The sequence below is a fragment of the Embiotoca jacksoni genome, unplaced genomic scaffold, assembly GCF_022577435.1.
Source record: "Embiotoca jacksoni isolate LCO1_2020_lvr unplaced genomic scaffold, fEmbJac1.0.p SCAF_48, whole genome shotgun sequence".
In the NCBI taxonomy this organism is placed as follows: domain Eukaryota; kingdom Metazoa; phylum Chordata; class Actinopteri; family Embiotocidae; genus Embiotoca; species Embiotoca jacksoni.
The window spans coordinates 2,395,399-2,409,563 of record NW_027185401.1 but is presented as its reverse complement, the minus strand read 5'-3'; the positions used below and the strand labels follow the sequence as shown (position 1 = coordinate 2,409,563).

General features: G+C 44.5%; 1 protein-coding gene across 2 annotated transcripts in view; it reads left to right on the top strand.

Annotated features, from left to right (window-relative positions):
- lamc1 (laminin, gamma 1) overlaps nucleotides 1-14,165 on the top strand; it is a 54,548-nt gene that overhangs the window by 33,420 nt on the left and 6,963 nt on the right. The window contains exons 6-21 of one of the 2 annotated variants that reach the window (XM_069170194.1): nucleotides 902-1,019; nucleotides 2,762-2,860; nucleotides 2,976-3,112; nucleotides 3,239-3,361; nucleotides 3,635-3,824; nucleotides 4,751-4,863; nucleotides 4,952-5,173; nucleotides 9,507-9,695; nucleotides 10,434-10,679; nucleotides 10,814-10,967; nucleotides 11,086-11,228; nucleotides 11,726-11,904; nucleotides 12,385-12,541; nucleotides 12,980-13,185; nucleotides 13,289-13,368; nucleotides 13,668-13,805. In XM_069170194.1, the coding sequence (XP_069026295.1) occupies nucleotides 902-1,019; nucleotides 2,762-2,860; nucleotides 2,976-3,112; nucleotides 3,239-3,361; nucleotides 3,635-3,824; nucleotides 4,751-4,863; nucleotides 4,952-5,173; nucleotides 9,507-9,695; nucleotides 10,434-10,679; nucleotides 10,814-10,967; nucleotides 11,086-11,228; nucleotides 11,726-11,904; nucleotides 12,385-12,541; nucleotides 12,980-13,185; nucleotides 13,289-13,368; nucleotides 13,668-13,805 (2,494 nt within the window). Of the gene's footprint in view, nucleotides 1-901; nucleotides 1,020-2,761; nucleotides 2,861-2,975; nucleotides 3,113-3,238; nucleotides 3,825-4,750; nucleotides 4,864-4,951; nucleotides 5,174-9,506; nucleotides 9,696-10,433; nucleotides 10,680-10,813; nucleotides 10,968-11,085; nucleotides 11,229-11,725; nucleotides 11,905-12,384; nucleotides 12,542-12,979; nucleotides 13,186-13,288; nucleotides 13,369-13,667; nucleotides 13,806-14,165 lie in introns of both variants that reach the window. The other variant, XM_069170193.1, reaches the window with a different exon arrangement.

Below are 14,165 nucleotides of genomic sequence, written 5' to 3'. Positions count from 1 at the left end.
CAAACACTTGAACTCACCATCAACAAACCGTAACAGTCTCTTACTTACGTAAGGGAATGTTTTTCGTGGGCGTTTTATGTCTCGTTGTGATCATTTTGCATGTTTCGCTGGTGGTTTGTCTTCATGGTCATTCTGTGTCTCTTTCTGTGTGTTTTTTGTGGTCATTTTGTGTGTTTATGTCCTAAATGACATGTTTCTGATGTGGTTTTGTATGTTTTCATGCTCACTTTCCACGTTTCTGTGGTCATTTTGAGTTTCTCTCTGGTCAATTACATGTTTCAGTGGTGTTTTTTTGCATTTCTGTGGTCATTTAGTGTCTTTCTTGTTTGTTCTTCGTCTCACTGAAGTAATAGTGCGTCTTCTTGGAGGAGTCTTGCATTACTTTGGAGTCGTTTCTTCTTTGGCATCTCCTCTTGGTTGTTTTGTGCGTTCTTGTGGCTGTTTGGAGTCTCTTTGTGGCCGTTTCGTTAACTTTCCAACAAGAAAACAGTCCCTTCAGACTTCCTTTTGCTTCCCTCTGACCCTTTGGACTGATTCAGTAATCCTTCCACGATAACGTCTCACTGTGTGCAGAGAATTGAGGCGCAAACATACGGCAGAAAAGAATCCAGAATGCAGTGGGACGATTGTGAAAGTGTTCGCCAGCGTTGCAGTAGGTGAACACGAACCGCAGCTGAAGTGAAAACATGTGAAACCGCCAGTATGAACTTCTGCGGTTTTAAATGGAGCGCGCAGCAGCAAAACCGCCGGTTAATGCGAAGCAGCTGCCGCCGGGAGAACCGGTGACGCAGCTTTACACCAGTCCTGCTGTGTAACGGTTTGTTCATGGAAGCTGATTGTTTGCACGTGTGTTGTTTGGGTTCAACGCGCTGACGGCGGGTCGGTTGTGTGTGTTTTCCAGGCTCAGAGTCTCCTCAGTGCGACAACAGAGGCGTGTGTGCTTGTAAACCCGGAGTGACCGGAGAGAAGTGTGACCGCTGCCAGCCGGGATACCACAGCCTGACCGAGGCCGGCTGCAGGTAACCGCCGCGTCGATCAGCTGATAGGAAGTCTGTGGAAAAACTGACTGGAGTTCAGTGGAGCTCCCTGACTGATGCGAGAGTTTATCAGCCCCACATTAAACTCCTGCTGGGCCCTTGTTCAACCAATTATACAGCTCCCAGAAACCGATCGGCTCTCTACAGCTGAGGCAATAACACGACTCATTAATAATGGATTCATTCATAGTGGTGATAAACATTTTCTTTTGCAGCTTCTCAAATGTAAAGATTTCCCAGTTTTCAGAGGGCAAAAGACTGGAAGCAGGGGGAAACTGTTAGGTTAGCTTAGCACAAAGACTGGAAGCGGGGGGATCTGGTAGCTTAGCTTAGCACAAAGACTGGAAGCAGGGGAAAACCATTAGCCTCGCTCCATTTAAACAAGTCCGATCGAGGTTGTGTGTCAGCAGGTGCACAAATATACGTTTATAATAACTGTTTTAGTTGCAGTTAACAGCTCAACAGTTTCTCTTCATATATTTGTCAGATGTTTAAAAAAAAACAAAAAACTCCAGGAAGAAGTTTACATTCCTCTAATATGTTGTGTCTTACTGTATGAGTTGGTGTTGGAGTCTACATTTTTGCTCTTGCTGAAGTTTGAGCGCCCTCTGCTGGCACGATCTGGAAAAAAACAACAACAACAACTTGCTTTTCCATATTTCCAACATTCTGCCAGGATAGTCTCACTTTTCATTATTGATTTAATTAATTTAATCTAATTTGAAGCAAAATAATCCATAATGTTCCTTTTTTTATTGTTTATTTTTTATTTTCTTGTTATAAAACCAACAAATTACAACACCCCATACATTTCAAAACACGCATATTTGCATAATAGTTAACAGTTGTTCACAAAAGAAAGATACTGTAACTCAAACAAGAAGCAATGGAACTAAAAAAAATAAATAAAACAACGTTAGCGACCAGGACTTCTGTACTTTGTGTATCCAACTTATCGTGGAGAACGTGGTGAAAAATCTGATCTGAAGGTTTTGATAAACTCACTTCATTCTTTCCAGCTTTTGTCAAACATGTTTGTCTTGAGTCTAAAAGGAAACGTCCGGGTTTATTTTTTTCCAGCACAGAAATGTTGTTGTTTTATTTCCTGAAGTTTCCACCTGAACAAACATCCCTTACAATGAGTCGGTTTCAGCTCCGCAGCCGGGAGGTCGAACTGAACAACTTTACTGGGTCAGAAACACTTTGGAGAATTTAGAAATACAAAAAAAAAAAGTCTTAAATCTGAAGAAGTCCTACTGTCAGATTTTCATTGAACGCCTCACGCTCTGCATCCTTCTAAAACCGGCAGCAGGTGGTGTTGTAATGTAAAAGATGGTTACAAAAAAAAATTGGCCCACCCAAGTGCATGCTGGTCCTTTTACCTGCCTCTCTACCTAAATAGCCTTTAGATGCCTGTCGTTTTACTCAATCACAAAACTAACTGAATAAATTACTCGTTAACCAAAACTACACGAGCAAATAACAACGGTAAACAAACGACGTGCAAAATGTGGCCTAAATATGGTGAATCTAACAAACTCCGAGTCTATTAAATAAAAATTAGACAAATATAAGAAACAAACTAATAACTAGTTTCAACAGGGACGAGACCAGGATCAGCTCTGTGTGCTGAAATGAAAATAAGAGTGAGATTAAATCAGTAGATTTCATTTCTCTGCAACGGTTATATTATATTGTATAAATCTCTCTCTCTCTCTCTGCAGGCTGTGTTCTTGCTCGCCCTCCGGCAGCACTCAGGAGTGCGACGTCAACACGGGACAGTGCCGCTGCAAAGACCACGTGGAGGGCTTCAGCTGCGACAGGTACCGCAAAACCCCTTTAGGAGAAATGGACCGTAACTAAAAACTAAAAATGACTGTTTTTTTGCATCGCTACAAGCTCTGACCTTTGACCTCGGGCCACGTTTGTGTCCCTCAGGTGTAAACTGGGTTACTTCAACCTGGACCCCAACAACCCTCAGGGCTGCACGCCCTGCTTCTGCTTCCAGCACTCGTCGGTGTGCGACAGCGCCGAAGGCTTCAGCGTGCACGCCGTCAGCTCCTCCTTCTACGGAGGTAACGAGCCGCCTGCAGGCCGCGCCGAGGGCGGAAAACAACCCGCCGCTCGGCGAAAAACGATAAACTGCACAGTGCTGACGGGCTGTTAATGTGTGTGTGTGTGTGTGTGTGTGTGTGTGTCAGATGACGAGGGGTGGACCGCCCAGCAGCACGATGGGTCCAGCGTCCGTGTCCAGTGGTCTCCCAGCGGACAGGAAATCTCCCTCATCTCAGACGACTACTTCCCCATGTACTTCGTAGCCCCGGGTACACACACACACACACACACACAGACACACACACACACACACGTTTCTATGTTTGTAAGCTTGTTCAAAAAAAAAAAAAAAAAAAAAAAAAAAAAAAAAAAAGTGGGCGTGGCCTCAGGGAGTGCGTTTTTACATCCAGATTTCTGTTTTCATTGTGACTCTACGACTTTTCCTTCTCTTTGGTGTTTTAACATTTTCTTTTTTTATTTACTTGTTTGTTTGTTTGTTGTTTTCTCAACCCCTGCCGCTCCTCTCGGGTTTTGCGTCGCAGAGAAGTTTTTGGGGAACCACATGCTGAGCTACGGACAGAACCTGACCCTGAACTTCCGAGTGGACCGGCGGGACACTCGCCTGTCGGCCGAGGATCTGGTTCTGGAGGGAGCCGGCCTGCGGGTGGCCGTCCCCCTCATCGCCCAGGGCAACGCCTACCCCAACGAGAACATGCAGACCTACGTGTTCCGGTGAGGACGGTCTTAGTCGGATTGTCTGATCCGGTTTCGGACCAGGAAGCTGCTCCGCTTAATCTAATGATGGATTTATGACTGGTCATAATTGTACATTCTATTGATATCTATATTGAATCTGGATTTACTTTGAATTTAGACTTCAGTTGGAATCTCAACATCTGGTTTTTAGATTCTGATGTTAATCTGGATTTGTCTTTTTTTGATTGAATCTATAAATCAGGCTGGTTTAGTTCCATAATCTGGTCATCTGGATTCAATTATTCTGGATTAATTGGTCATAATCTTTACAAATGAACCTGTCTGGTAATTTTCTCATCTATAATAATAATAATAATAATAATAGTATTTGTAACCTTTTTGAGTTTAATTACCAAAAACACTGTTTAAAATCAGATTAATTGGCTGTAATTTGTCAGATGGTTTTTAAACTTCACAAAAAAATCGGACATCCGTTCATCTGGATTAAATAAAACAGATCTTTTGTCATAATCTGTGCATCTAGTTTCAAATCCCACTCATAATTTATTGATTTATAATAATATTCAACATGTCCAGTTTTGAATTATGATAATAATAACTATTAAACCAGATTTATTTGTCGTAATCTGTTCATCTGGATTAAGCAAAACTAATTTTTGTTTGTGATTTTAACTCCCGGTTTTGAATTCTGTTGATAATCTGTATTCATTTTACATGTAGTTAAAAATTCGGATGCTAATCTGATAACATGGATTTTAGTTATGACAGAGTTCTGTTATCTGCTCATATATCTTTCATTTCAGATGATAAATTTATCACTCTGGATTTAGTTTCAGAGATTTTAGGACTCAGTCTACACGTCTAGTTTAAATTCTGACGACTCCAGCTAATCTGGTACGTTTGGTGCTAATCTGAATCATCTGGTTCTGGTTCTGCTTCAGGCTCCACGACAGCACCGACTACCCCTGGAGGCCGTCCATCACTCACTCCGACTTCCAGAAACTTCTCCACAACCTGACGGCCATCAAGATCCGCGGCACCTACAGCGAGAGGAGTACGCAACACAAACACACAACACACACAACAACAACAACAAAACACATTTCTGTTTAGCATCATTTGCTAACGAGTCGTCTCTCCAGGTGCCGGTTACCTGGACGACGTCTCCCTGGTGACGGCGAGGCGGGGCCCCGGCGTGCCGGCCCGCTGGGTGGAGCAGTGCACCTGTCCTCAGGGTTACCAGGGTCAGCACTGTGAGCAGTGCACTCTGGGATACCGCCGCGCCCGCCCCGAGCTCGCGGCCTTCAGCCCCTGTGAACCCTGCAACTGCAACGGACACAGCGACGCCTGCAACGCGGACACTGGTAACACTGGGGGAGGAGGGAACCGGGTTACCCGGGTTACCGACTGGTTTCGTGACTGTTTATTATTGCTCAGAGGCACCGACAGGTCTTACTGACTGTTTTTCACTCGTACACCGTCTGTATTCTGTCCTCAGAGGAGGCGTCAGACCACACCTCGACAGATAGCGAACATACTGTTGTATAGAGAGTCAGGCGAAGAAGTAAAGTTGAATGAACTTTTACTGTTTGTTTTCCTCTTCTCGTGTACAACAATCTTTTTTGTAAAACTGAAATAAGGACAAAAATAAATCACTCAATCAGTATGTATGTCAAAATAAAATTACATCTCTTTTCTGATGTACCACACAGAATAAAACGCCGTGCTAAATTCCCTTCCTTTTCAACAAACAAGGCATGGCTTGATAATTAACATTTTTGCTGAGTCATCACAATGCTCTACCTTAACTTCGCTGCTAAAAAAATACTAGCTCCATAAAAACGTCCCTCTTTATGTTAAAGTTCGATGTAAACATTCAATAAGCAGTACAATTCAGCACACATGATATTTTGGTACTCACAAGCATTGCTTCTCAAGGCACTCAACGTAAGAAAGGCAGAGGATCAGCTGCCCACATGTGATCCCTCACCTCTGGAATCACTGCTCTGGCCACGTCATGTGACCCTATTGGCCAATGAATGAAAAGAAGACTTCTACTGCTAAAACTAACTGCAATAACACATGCAACCACCAGGGGGATAAATTAAAATAATCTAAACATCAACCCAATAGACAGAACACTCCCCGCATGGGATTGATAAATTCCACTATTTCAATTTCAGAATAGTTGAGAGTATAAGTCACTGAACTTGTATACATATGCACATATATATATATATATATATATATATTTTTTTTTTTTTTAACAGTCTTTGACGCTCATCAGTAAGACTGTCTCAGAAACAGGCCTTAGGAAAGTCTTTGCTGAACCAGATCTCGTCACTTTCAGTTCAACTTTCCTCACTTTGCCATCTTGACTGGGGAATGTCTTTGACACCAGTGCCAGTGGACATTCATTTCGTTTCGCTTGGCTGTCTTTAAGCAAGACTAGGTCGCCTACTCGGAGGTTGGGTTTGTCTTCCAGCCATTTGTTTCGTTTTTGAAGGGTAGGAAGATATTCCTTTCTCCACCTGTTCCAAAAACAGTCTGCAAGGTGCTGCACCTGTCTCCATTGTCGATGGTGGAGGTCTTTGCTACTAAAAGTCCCCACAGGAGGAACAGGAGTGCAGACTTTCTGAGTTAGCAAGAAGGATGGTGTCAGTAGAAACGGTGACTCAGGATCTGATGAGATTGGTGCCAAGGGCCTTGCATTGATAATTGCTGTCACTTCAGCCATCAAAGTGGACAGTACTTCGTGGGTGAGGTGTGGGGCGTTGCTTTCCTGGAGCATCGAATCTAGAATACGGCGGGACATTCCGATCATGCGTTCCCACGCACCTTTTCCTGGCTTTTGTGGATGGTATACTCCCAAAATGGATAAATGCCAACATTCTCCTCCTTCTGACAGAGGTGGTGCTCGCTCAGCGTGGTCACAATCAAACATTTTCTGCATGAAGGCCACAAAGTGGGTTCTCATTTCTGGTTTCTTCTCGAGAGAATGACAAAGAGAGTTTAAGCGCATTACTGCCTGTTCTCTGTTGTTTGGAAGATGTGATCGGGGTGCTTGAAATGGAAGGGGTGCTACCCAGCTGTTACTATCATCAATGTGCATTTCTCGGTCCATGCCTTTTAGGAACTGCTTATCTTCAACAGAAAGGCCCACCTTTTCATCGTCTCGAGTTGTCTCAAAGATGTTCTTTCCGAGAGCGCAGTCACCTGAAGTTGGTTTGAAACTGTTTGAAGAGACTTGCTGCCAAGCTGGCATGGTATGTTTTTCTTTGACATGGATCCGGTTGGGGCATGGAGTCGGGTGAGGTGGACGCCCGTTTTCAAGCACACTAGTGCGGAATGAGGCCACCTCTGTTGGTCTGTGGGCAGGTCCCAAACAAACATCTCCGATAACAACCCAACCGAGGTCGAGCCTCTGAGCATAAGGGGAGTCATGTGGACCATTACGTTGTTCTCGCACCTTATGCAATCGTAGGATGTCGCGTCCCAGGAGAATGAGTATCTGGGCTTCTGGATCCAAAGGTGGTATCTTGTGAGCAATGGATCTGAGGTGAGGGTGATATTTTGCAACCTCTGGAGAGGGGATTTCAGACCGATCTTCCGGCAGGTCATTGCATCCTATGAGGGTGGGCAGCAGGACGTTAACTGTCCCATCTAAAGATTCAACTACAAATTTGGTTGCTCTTCTCCCTGAGGTCTCTGTGGTTCCTGCACATGTGCGGAGAGTATAAGGAGCCTCTGAGCCTTGAATATGAAACAGACTGAAAAAATCTGACCTGGCCAAGGATCTATTACTTTGTTCATCCACCATAATATAGACTATTTTTGCTCTGTCTGGGTGAGCGTGGGGGTACACCTCGGCCAGAAGGATCTTTGAACAGGATCTGGAGCCTTTACCTATTCCACAGACCTCTGTGCACCTTGAGCTAACAGTTGGCTGAGGCACGTCTCCTTCGTACTCTAAAGGGGTGTCGTTACTGACCCATGGAGGAGGTCCAGCATGTAGAGCGGTGACATGACTGTTGTCTCCACATTCAGCACATTTCAAGGTTGCTTTACAGCTCTTTGCAAAATGAGTAGTGGAGGAACAACACTTGAAACATATGCCATTTTCTTTTAGATACATCTTGCGTTCCCCTAATGATTTGGCTCTGAAACCTCTGCACTTCTTTAAGGGGTGAGGCTTCTTGTGAATTGGGCACTGTTTATCAATGTCACTGAGTTTAGTTGCTGAAACATTTGTCTGAGAAGCTGACTTGAGGTTAGAAATCAAGCCACCTACTTGAGACTCCGGTTCAAGAGCTGCCTCCAGGACCTGAGCCTCTGCTTCAGCTGCTGCTACTTCCTTTTCACAGTTCAGAGTGGACAGCTTAGCCGCTATATGAGCTTCTTTCATTTTTAGTTCTGCCTCCTGTTGTGCACCTTAGCACGTGCCACCGCAGCAGCTGTTGCAGCAGATGATTTTGTTTTAGATGTGGAGGCAGAATATTCTGAAAGAGTTAACAGGGGGCTCGTACGTTGAATATGAGCATCCGCGTCTGATTCCTCTTCACCATTCCTCGACATGGTGAAATAAAACAATGGCTTACAAAAGCTTCCTTTCCTCTGTGTTGGAGTGCCCGCCATGAAGTTGCTTTTTTACTATTCTGTCCTCAGAGTAGGCGTCAGACCACACTTCGACAGATAGCGAACATACTGTTGTATAGAGAGTCAGGCGAAGAAGTAAAGTTGAATGAACTTTTACTGTTTGTTTTCCTCTTCTCGTGTACAACAATCTTTTTTGTAAAACTGAAATAAGGACAAAAATAAATCACTCAATCAGTATGTATGTCAAAATAAAATTACATCTCTTTTCTGATGTACCACGCAGAATAAAACGCCGTGCTAAATTCCCTTCCTTTTCAACAAACAAGGCATGGCTTGATAATTAACATTTTTGCTGAGTCATCACAATGCTCTACCTTAACTTCGCTGCTAAAAAATACTAGCTCCATAAAAACGTCTCTCTTTATGTTAAGGTTCGATGTAAACATTCAATAAGCAGTACAATTCAGCACACATGATATTTTGGTACTCACAAGCATTGCTTCTCAAGGCACTCAACGTAAGAAAGGCAGAGGATCAGCTGCCCCCATGTGATCCCTCACCTCTGGAATCACTGCTCTGGCCACGTCATGTGACCCTATTGGCCAATGAATGAAAAGAAGACTTTTACTGCTAAAACTAACTGCAATAACACATGCAACCACCAGGGGGATAAATTAAAATAATCTAAACATCAACCCAATATACAGAACAGTCTGGTTCACTGACTTACTTTACTTGTTTACCGAGTTTGTTGACTGTTTCTGTTACTAGTTTGTTGACTGTTTGGTTGACTGGTTTGTTTATTTACGGAGTTGTCAACTGGGTCTTGTTTTGTTGACTGGTTCTCTGGTTCGTTGACACTTGGTTCCTGGTTCTCGGACTGTTTTTTTTTTTTATTACTTTTTTACTGTCTTTTTTTTTTTTTACTGGTTTTCTGGTTTGTTGACTGGTTCTCTAGTTTGTTGACTGTTTCTCTGCTTTGTTGACTTGTTCTTTGGTTTGTTGACTGGTTTGTTGACTGTTTCTCTGCTGGGTATTTGTTTGGGCAATCAGCTCATTTTCAGGTTTAACACCTTTCTGTCTGTCCGTCTGTCCATCCAGGAGCGTGTGACTGTCTGCACAACACGGCCGGTTTGAGCTGCGAGCGCTGCAAAGACGGTTTCTATGGCGACGTCGCACAGGGGACGTCAGGCGACTGTCAGCCATGTCCCTGTCCGTCCGGAGCCACCTGCGCCGTCGTCCCCAAAACTAAAGAGGTGGTGTGCACCAACTGTCCTACTGGAACCACAGGTACTGTTAAATACTACTACTACTACTGCTACTACTATTAATACTAGTACTATTAATACTACTGATACTACTACTACTACTACTACCACTACTATTACTACTACTACTAATACTACTACTACTATTACTACTACTGTTACTACTATTATTACTACTACTATTACTACTCCTACTATTACTACTATTACTACTACTGTTACTACTATTACTACTACTATTATTACTACTACTACTACTATTATTACTACTACTATTACTACTATTACTACTACTACTACTACTACTACTACTATTACTACTACTGTTACTACTACTACTACTACTATTATTACTACTACTACTACTACTACTACTATTATTACTACTACTATTACTACTATTACTACTACTACTACTACTATTACTACTACTATTACTACTACTACTATTATTACTACTACTATTACTACTACTACTACTACTATTATTACTACTACTATTACTACTATTACTACTACTACTACTATTATTACTACTACTACTACTAGTAAGAGTTGTGTCATCAGCGTAGAGATGAATACCGCCTGTTCCCCGGTGTCTTATTATTTAAGTTTGTAAAAAGTGAACAGAACAGGGCCGAGGACGGTTCCTTTGCGTATTGATAACGAAAATACAATGACGACTGAAAAAGAAAAAGCCAGCAGAGCATGAAGGGTTTCTATGACAACAGTGACAGCGTAATCCGTCACCCGTCCGCAGGCAAGCGCTGCGAGCTCTGCGACGACGGCTTCTTCGGCGACCCGCTGGGTCAGAACGGGCCGGTCCGGGCCTGCCGCGCCTGCAAGTGCAGCGACAACATCGACCCCAACGCCGTCGGCAACTGCGACCGCGAGACCGGCGAGTGCCTCAAGTGCATCTACAACACCGACGGCTTCTTCTGCGACCGCTGCAAGGAGGGTTTCTACGGCAACGCCCTGGCCACCAACCCCTCCGACAAGTGCAAATGTAAGAGACCGCGATGCTCTTATAAGGACGCAAGGATGCTGCTCTACGGTTGGACGATAACACTTATGCTGCGGTACCTCCTGCCTGATGGTGATTCACATCTTCCTCTTCCTCCTCCTCCTCCTCCTCCTCAGCCTGCTCCTGCTCTCCTCTGGGCACGCTGGGCCGACACACCGGCTGCTCTCAGGTCACCGGTCAATGCGTGTGTCTCCCCAACGTCGCCGAGCGCGACTGCAGCGCCTGCCAGCCCGGCTTCTTCAACCTGCAGAGCGGCAACGGCTGCGAACGGTCAGTTCACGTCCTTTTTTTTTTTTTTTATAACGCCGCGTCTCTCTGAACGATCTGACGTCGCCACCGAAGATGTTCAGCTCCTGTGAATGTGAAAGTTTTGTAAATCTGTCCTCAGGTGTAACTGTAATCCCATCGGCTCCACCAACGGTCAGTGCGACATCGCCTCGGGTCAGTGCGAGTGTCAGCCCGGCGTCACCGGCCGGCACTGCGAGCGCTGCGAGGTCAACTTCTTCGGCTTCGGCTCGTCCGGATGCAAACGTGAGAATTTTTTTTTTTTTTTTTTTTTTTTTACCTTCGTAACGAAGCCGTTTTCATGCGTCGAGTTTTATTTTATTTTTATTTCAGTTCAGTTCAATTCAATTTAATTTTTATTTCTATAGCGCCAAATCACAACACAGGTTATTTCATGGCGCTTAAAACATTAAAGTCCTTACAGCAGAACTTTACAACATTATACAGAGAAACCCAACAATTCAACAATTCCCACAAAACTCCTCTTTAAGGGAGAAAAACCTCCAACAGAGGGAAGGAAAAACTCCCTTTTAACAGGAAGTAACCTCCGACAGAACCGGGCTCAGGGGTGGGCGGAGCCATCTGCCTTCGACCCGTTTGGGATTGAGGAGGAGAGCAGAGAGAGAAAAGAACAGCAGAGAGATCCAAAAACACGAGACGTCCCACCCACCGCGGCGCCTGCTTATACTGCCGGATGGTAAAGATGTCGTTTTTTGTTTTTTTTTCTCCTGTGCGACCCGCAGCCTGCGACTGCGACCCCGAAGGCTCCCAGTCGGGTCAGTGCAAGGAGGACGGTCGCTGCGAGTGTCGGCCCGGCTTCGTCGGAACTCGGTGCGACATGTGCGAGGAGAACTACTTCAACAACCGCTCGGCGCCGGGCTGCCAGCAGTGTCCCTCCTGCTACGGTCTGGTCCGCGACAAGGTGAGCGGCTCGGTACCGAAGAACATCACCATCGGCCTTTTAAAACCCACAGCTGTATATTTGTGTGTAGTCACAGATTATAAACTCCCACTTCAGATTGTCAAATCTCCCGAAATACCCTGAAACAAAACATGAACGTAGCCGATATTTTACAGTCTTTAACCCTTTTAATTTACCCGCTGCCTCAGTTTGTTTTATTTTTTTCTTCAAACCTCACCAGTTAATGTTGATTTAGAGCAAAAGTAAAACCGCAATTTATGGATTGTAATCCAGACACGGGAAAAAAAAAAAAAATCCTTTCCTGTCATTTGGAAACAATAACTAGAGATCCGGCCTTCGAGCTTTATGTGGCTCTTTTCATAGATATAGACTCTCATTTTTTAAGCTTTCTAATATCATCCTTAAATCAATGTTTTTTTTTTTAACAGCCTTTAACAAACAACATTGTGTGTGTGTGTGTGTGTGTGTGTGTGTGTGCAGGTGAACCAGCAGAGGCAGAAGCTGCACGACCTGCAGACCCTGATCGATAACCTCGGCTCGGGCGACGACACGATCAGCGACAAGGCCTTCGAGGACCGTCTGAAGGAGGCTGAGAAAGCCATCATGGAGCTGCTGGAGGAGGCTCAGACCAGCAAAGGTCTTCTTTTCATTTTGTTTTCTTTACAGCCGATGTATCCCAATGTTTTTCTATAATAACAGTCTGACTTTTCTGTTTGGTAAAGCGATGTCACTTTTTTTTTTTTTTTTGCAAATTCAGAAAATTGGAAAAAAAAGTTGAGAACAAAAATATTTCTGTGATGTGCAGCGTGATTATTATGACTCCTTTTTTTTTTTTTTTTTTTTTTTTAAATCAGGTAGTAATTTTAAAATATAAAACATGTTCCCCGTGTTTTACATTTTTTTTTTTCCAATTTCTGTGTCCAAAATCGCATCACAGCGTTTGAGGAAAAGCTGCTTCTTTTTGTTGCTACATTCATCTTTATGACTTGGACGAGTCCCGATAAACGTGTCTCATCTCTGCGACTGTGAACTTTGACCCCCCCCCCACCCTCACCCCGCCCCCCCCGCCCCGCAGACGTGGACAAAGGTCTGCTGGACCGCCTGAACAACATCAACAACACTCTGACCACCCAGTGGAACCGGCTGCAGAGCATCCGCAACACGGTGGACGACACCGGCACTCAGGCCGACCGCGCCCGCGGCCGGGTCCGCGACGCCGAGAGCCTGATCGACAGCGCCCGGCAGGAGCTCGACAACGCCAAGGAAGCCATCGGCAAAGTGGTGAGTGGGCGAGCGAGCGGGCGAGCGGGGTTGTCACGGCGACAAAAAAAAAACAACAAAAAAAACGCACGAGTGTTAACGGAGAGCGCCGTGTCGTCCGCAGAACATCAAACCCTCCGGCGGCATCGGGGAGCCCAACAACATGACGCTGCTGGCCGAGGAGGCGCGGAAGCTGGCCGACAAGTAAGACCGCAGCGCCGACACCAGAGGTTCCGCCGGGTTTCACGTGTTTGTAACGCTGCGAACGTCACGGAACCGCGACTTCAGCTGAAGAACGCGGTCAGGCGGTGAAATGAGCGAATTTAGTAAAAAACCGAGCTCAACCGCTTAAATATGTTCAACGAAACTCTTTACATTTGACGTGTTCATCCACGAGGGGAAGCGAACTTCAAAACATGTCGGTAAAACCAGGACTTTTTTCTTTTTTTTTTTAAACGAGGCCGAGAGGTTTTAAGCTTCTCTGTCGTCTGCGCTCTCCGCAGGCACAAGATGGACGCCGACCAGATCGAGAAGATCGCCAAAGACGCCAACGACACGTCGACCAAAGCGTACAACCTGCTGCTGAAGACTCTGGACGGAGAGAACAAGACGAGCCAGGAGATCGACGAGCTCAACAAGAAGTAGGTCGCACCGCGGGACGCTGTCTGTCTCTTTGTCATCGTTTTGTCTCTTTGTGGTCGTTTTGTCTTTTTGTTGTCATTTTGTTTCTTTGTTGTCATTTTGTGTCTGTTATCATTTTGTTTATTTGTTGTTGTTTGGTGTCTGTTATCATTTTGTTTATTTGTTGTTGTTTTGTGTCTCTGTTATCATTTTGTGTCTTTGTTGTCATTTTGTTTCTTTGTTGTTGTTTTGTGTCTCTTTGTTATCATTTTGTTTCTTTGTTGTCGTTTTGTGTCTCTGTTATCATTTTGTTTCTTTGTTGTTGTTTTGTGTCTCTGTTATCATTTTGTTTATTTGTTGTTGTTTTGTGTCTCTGTTAT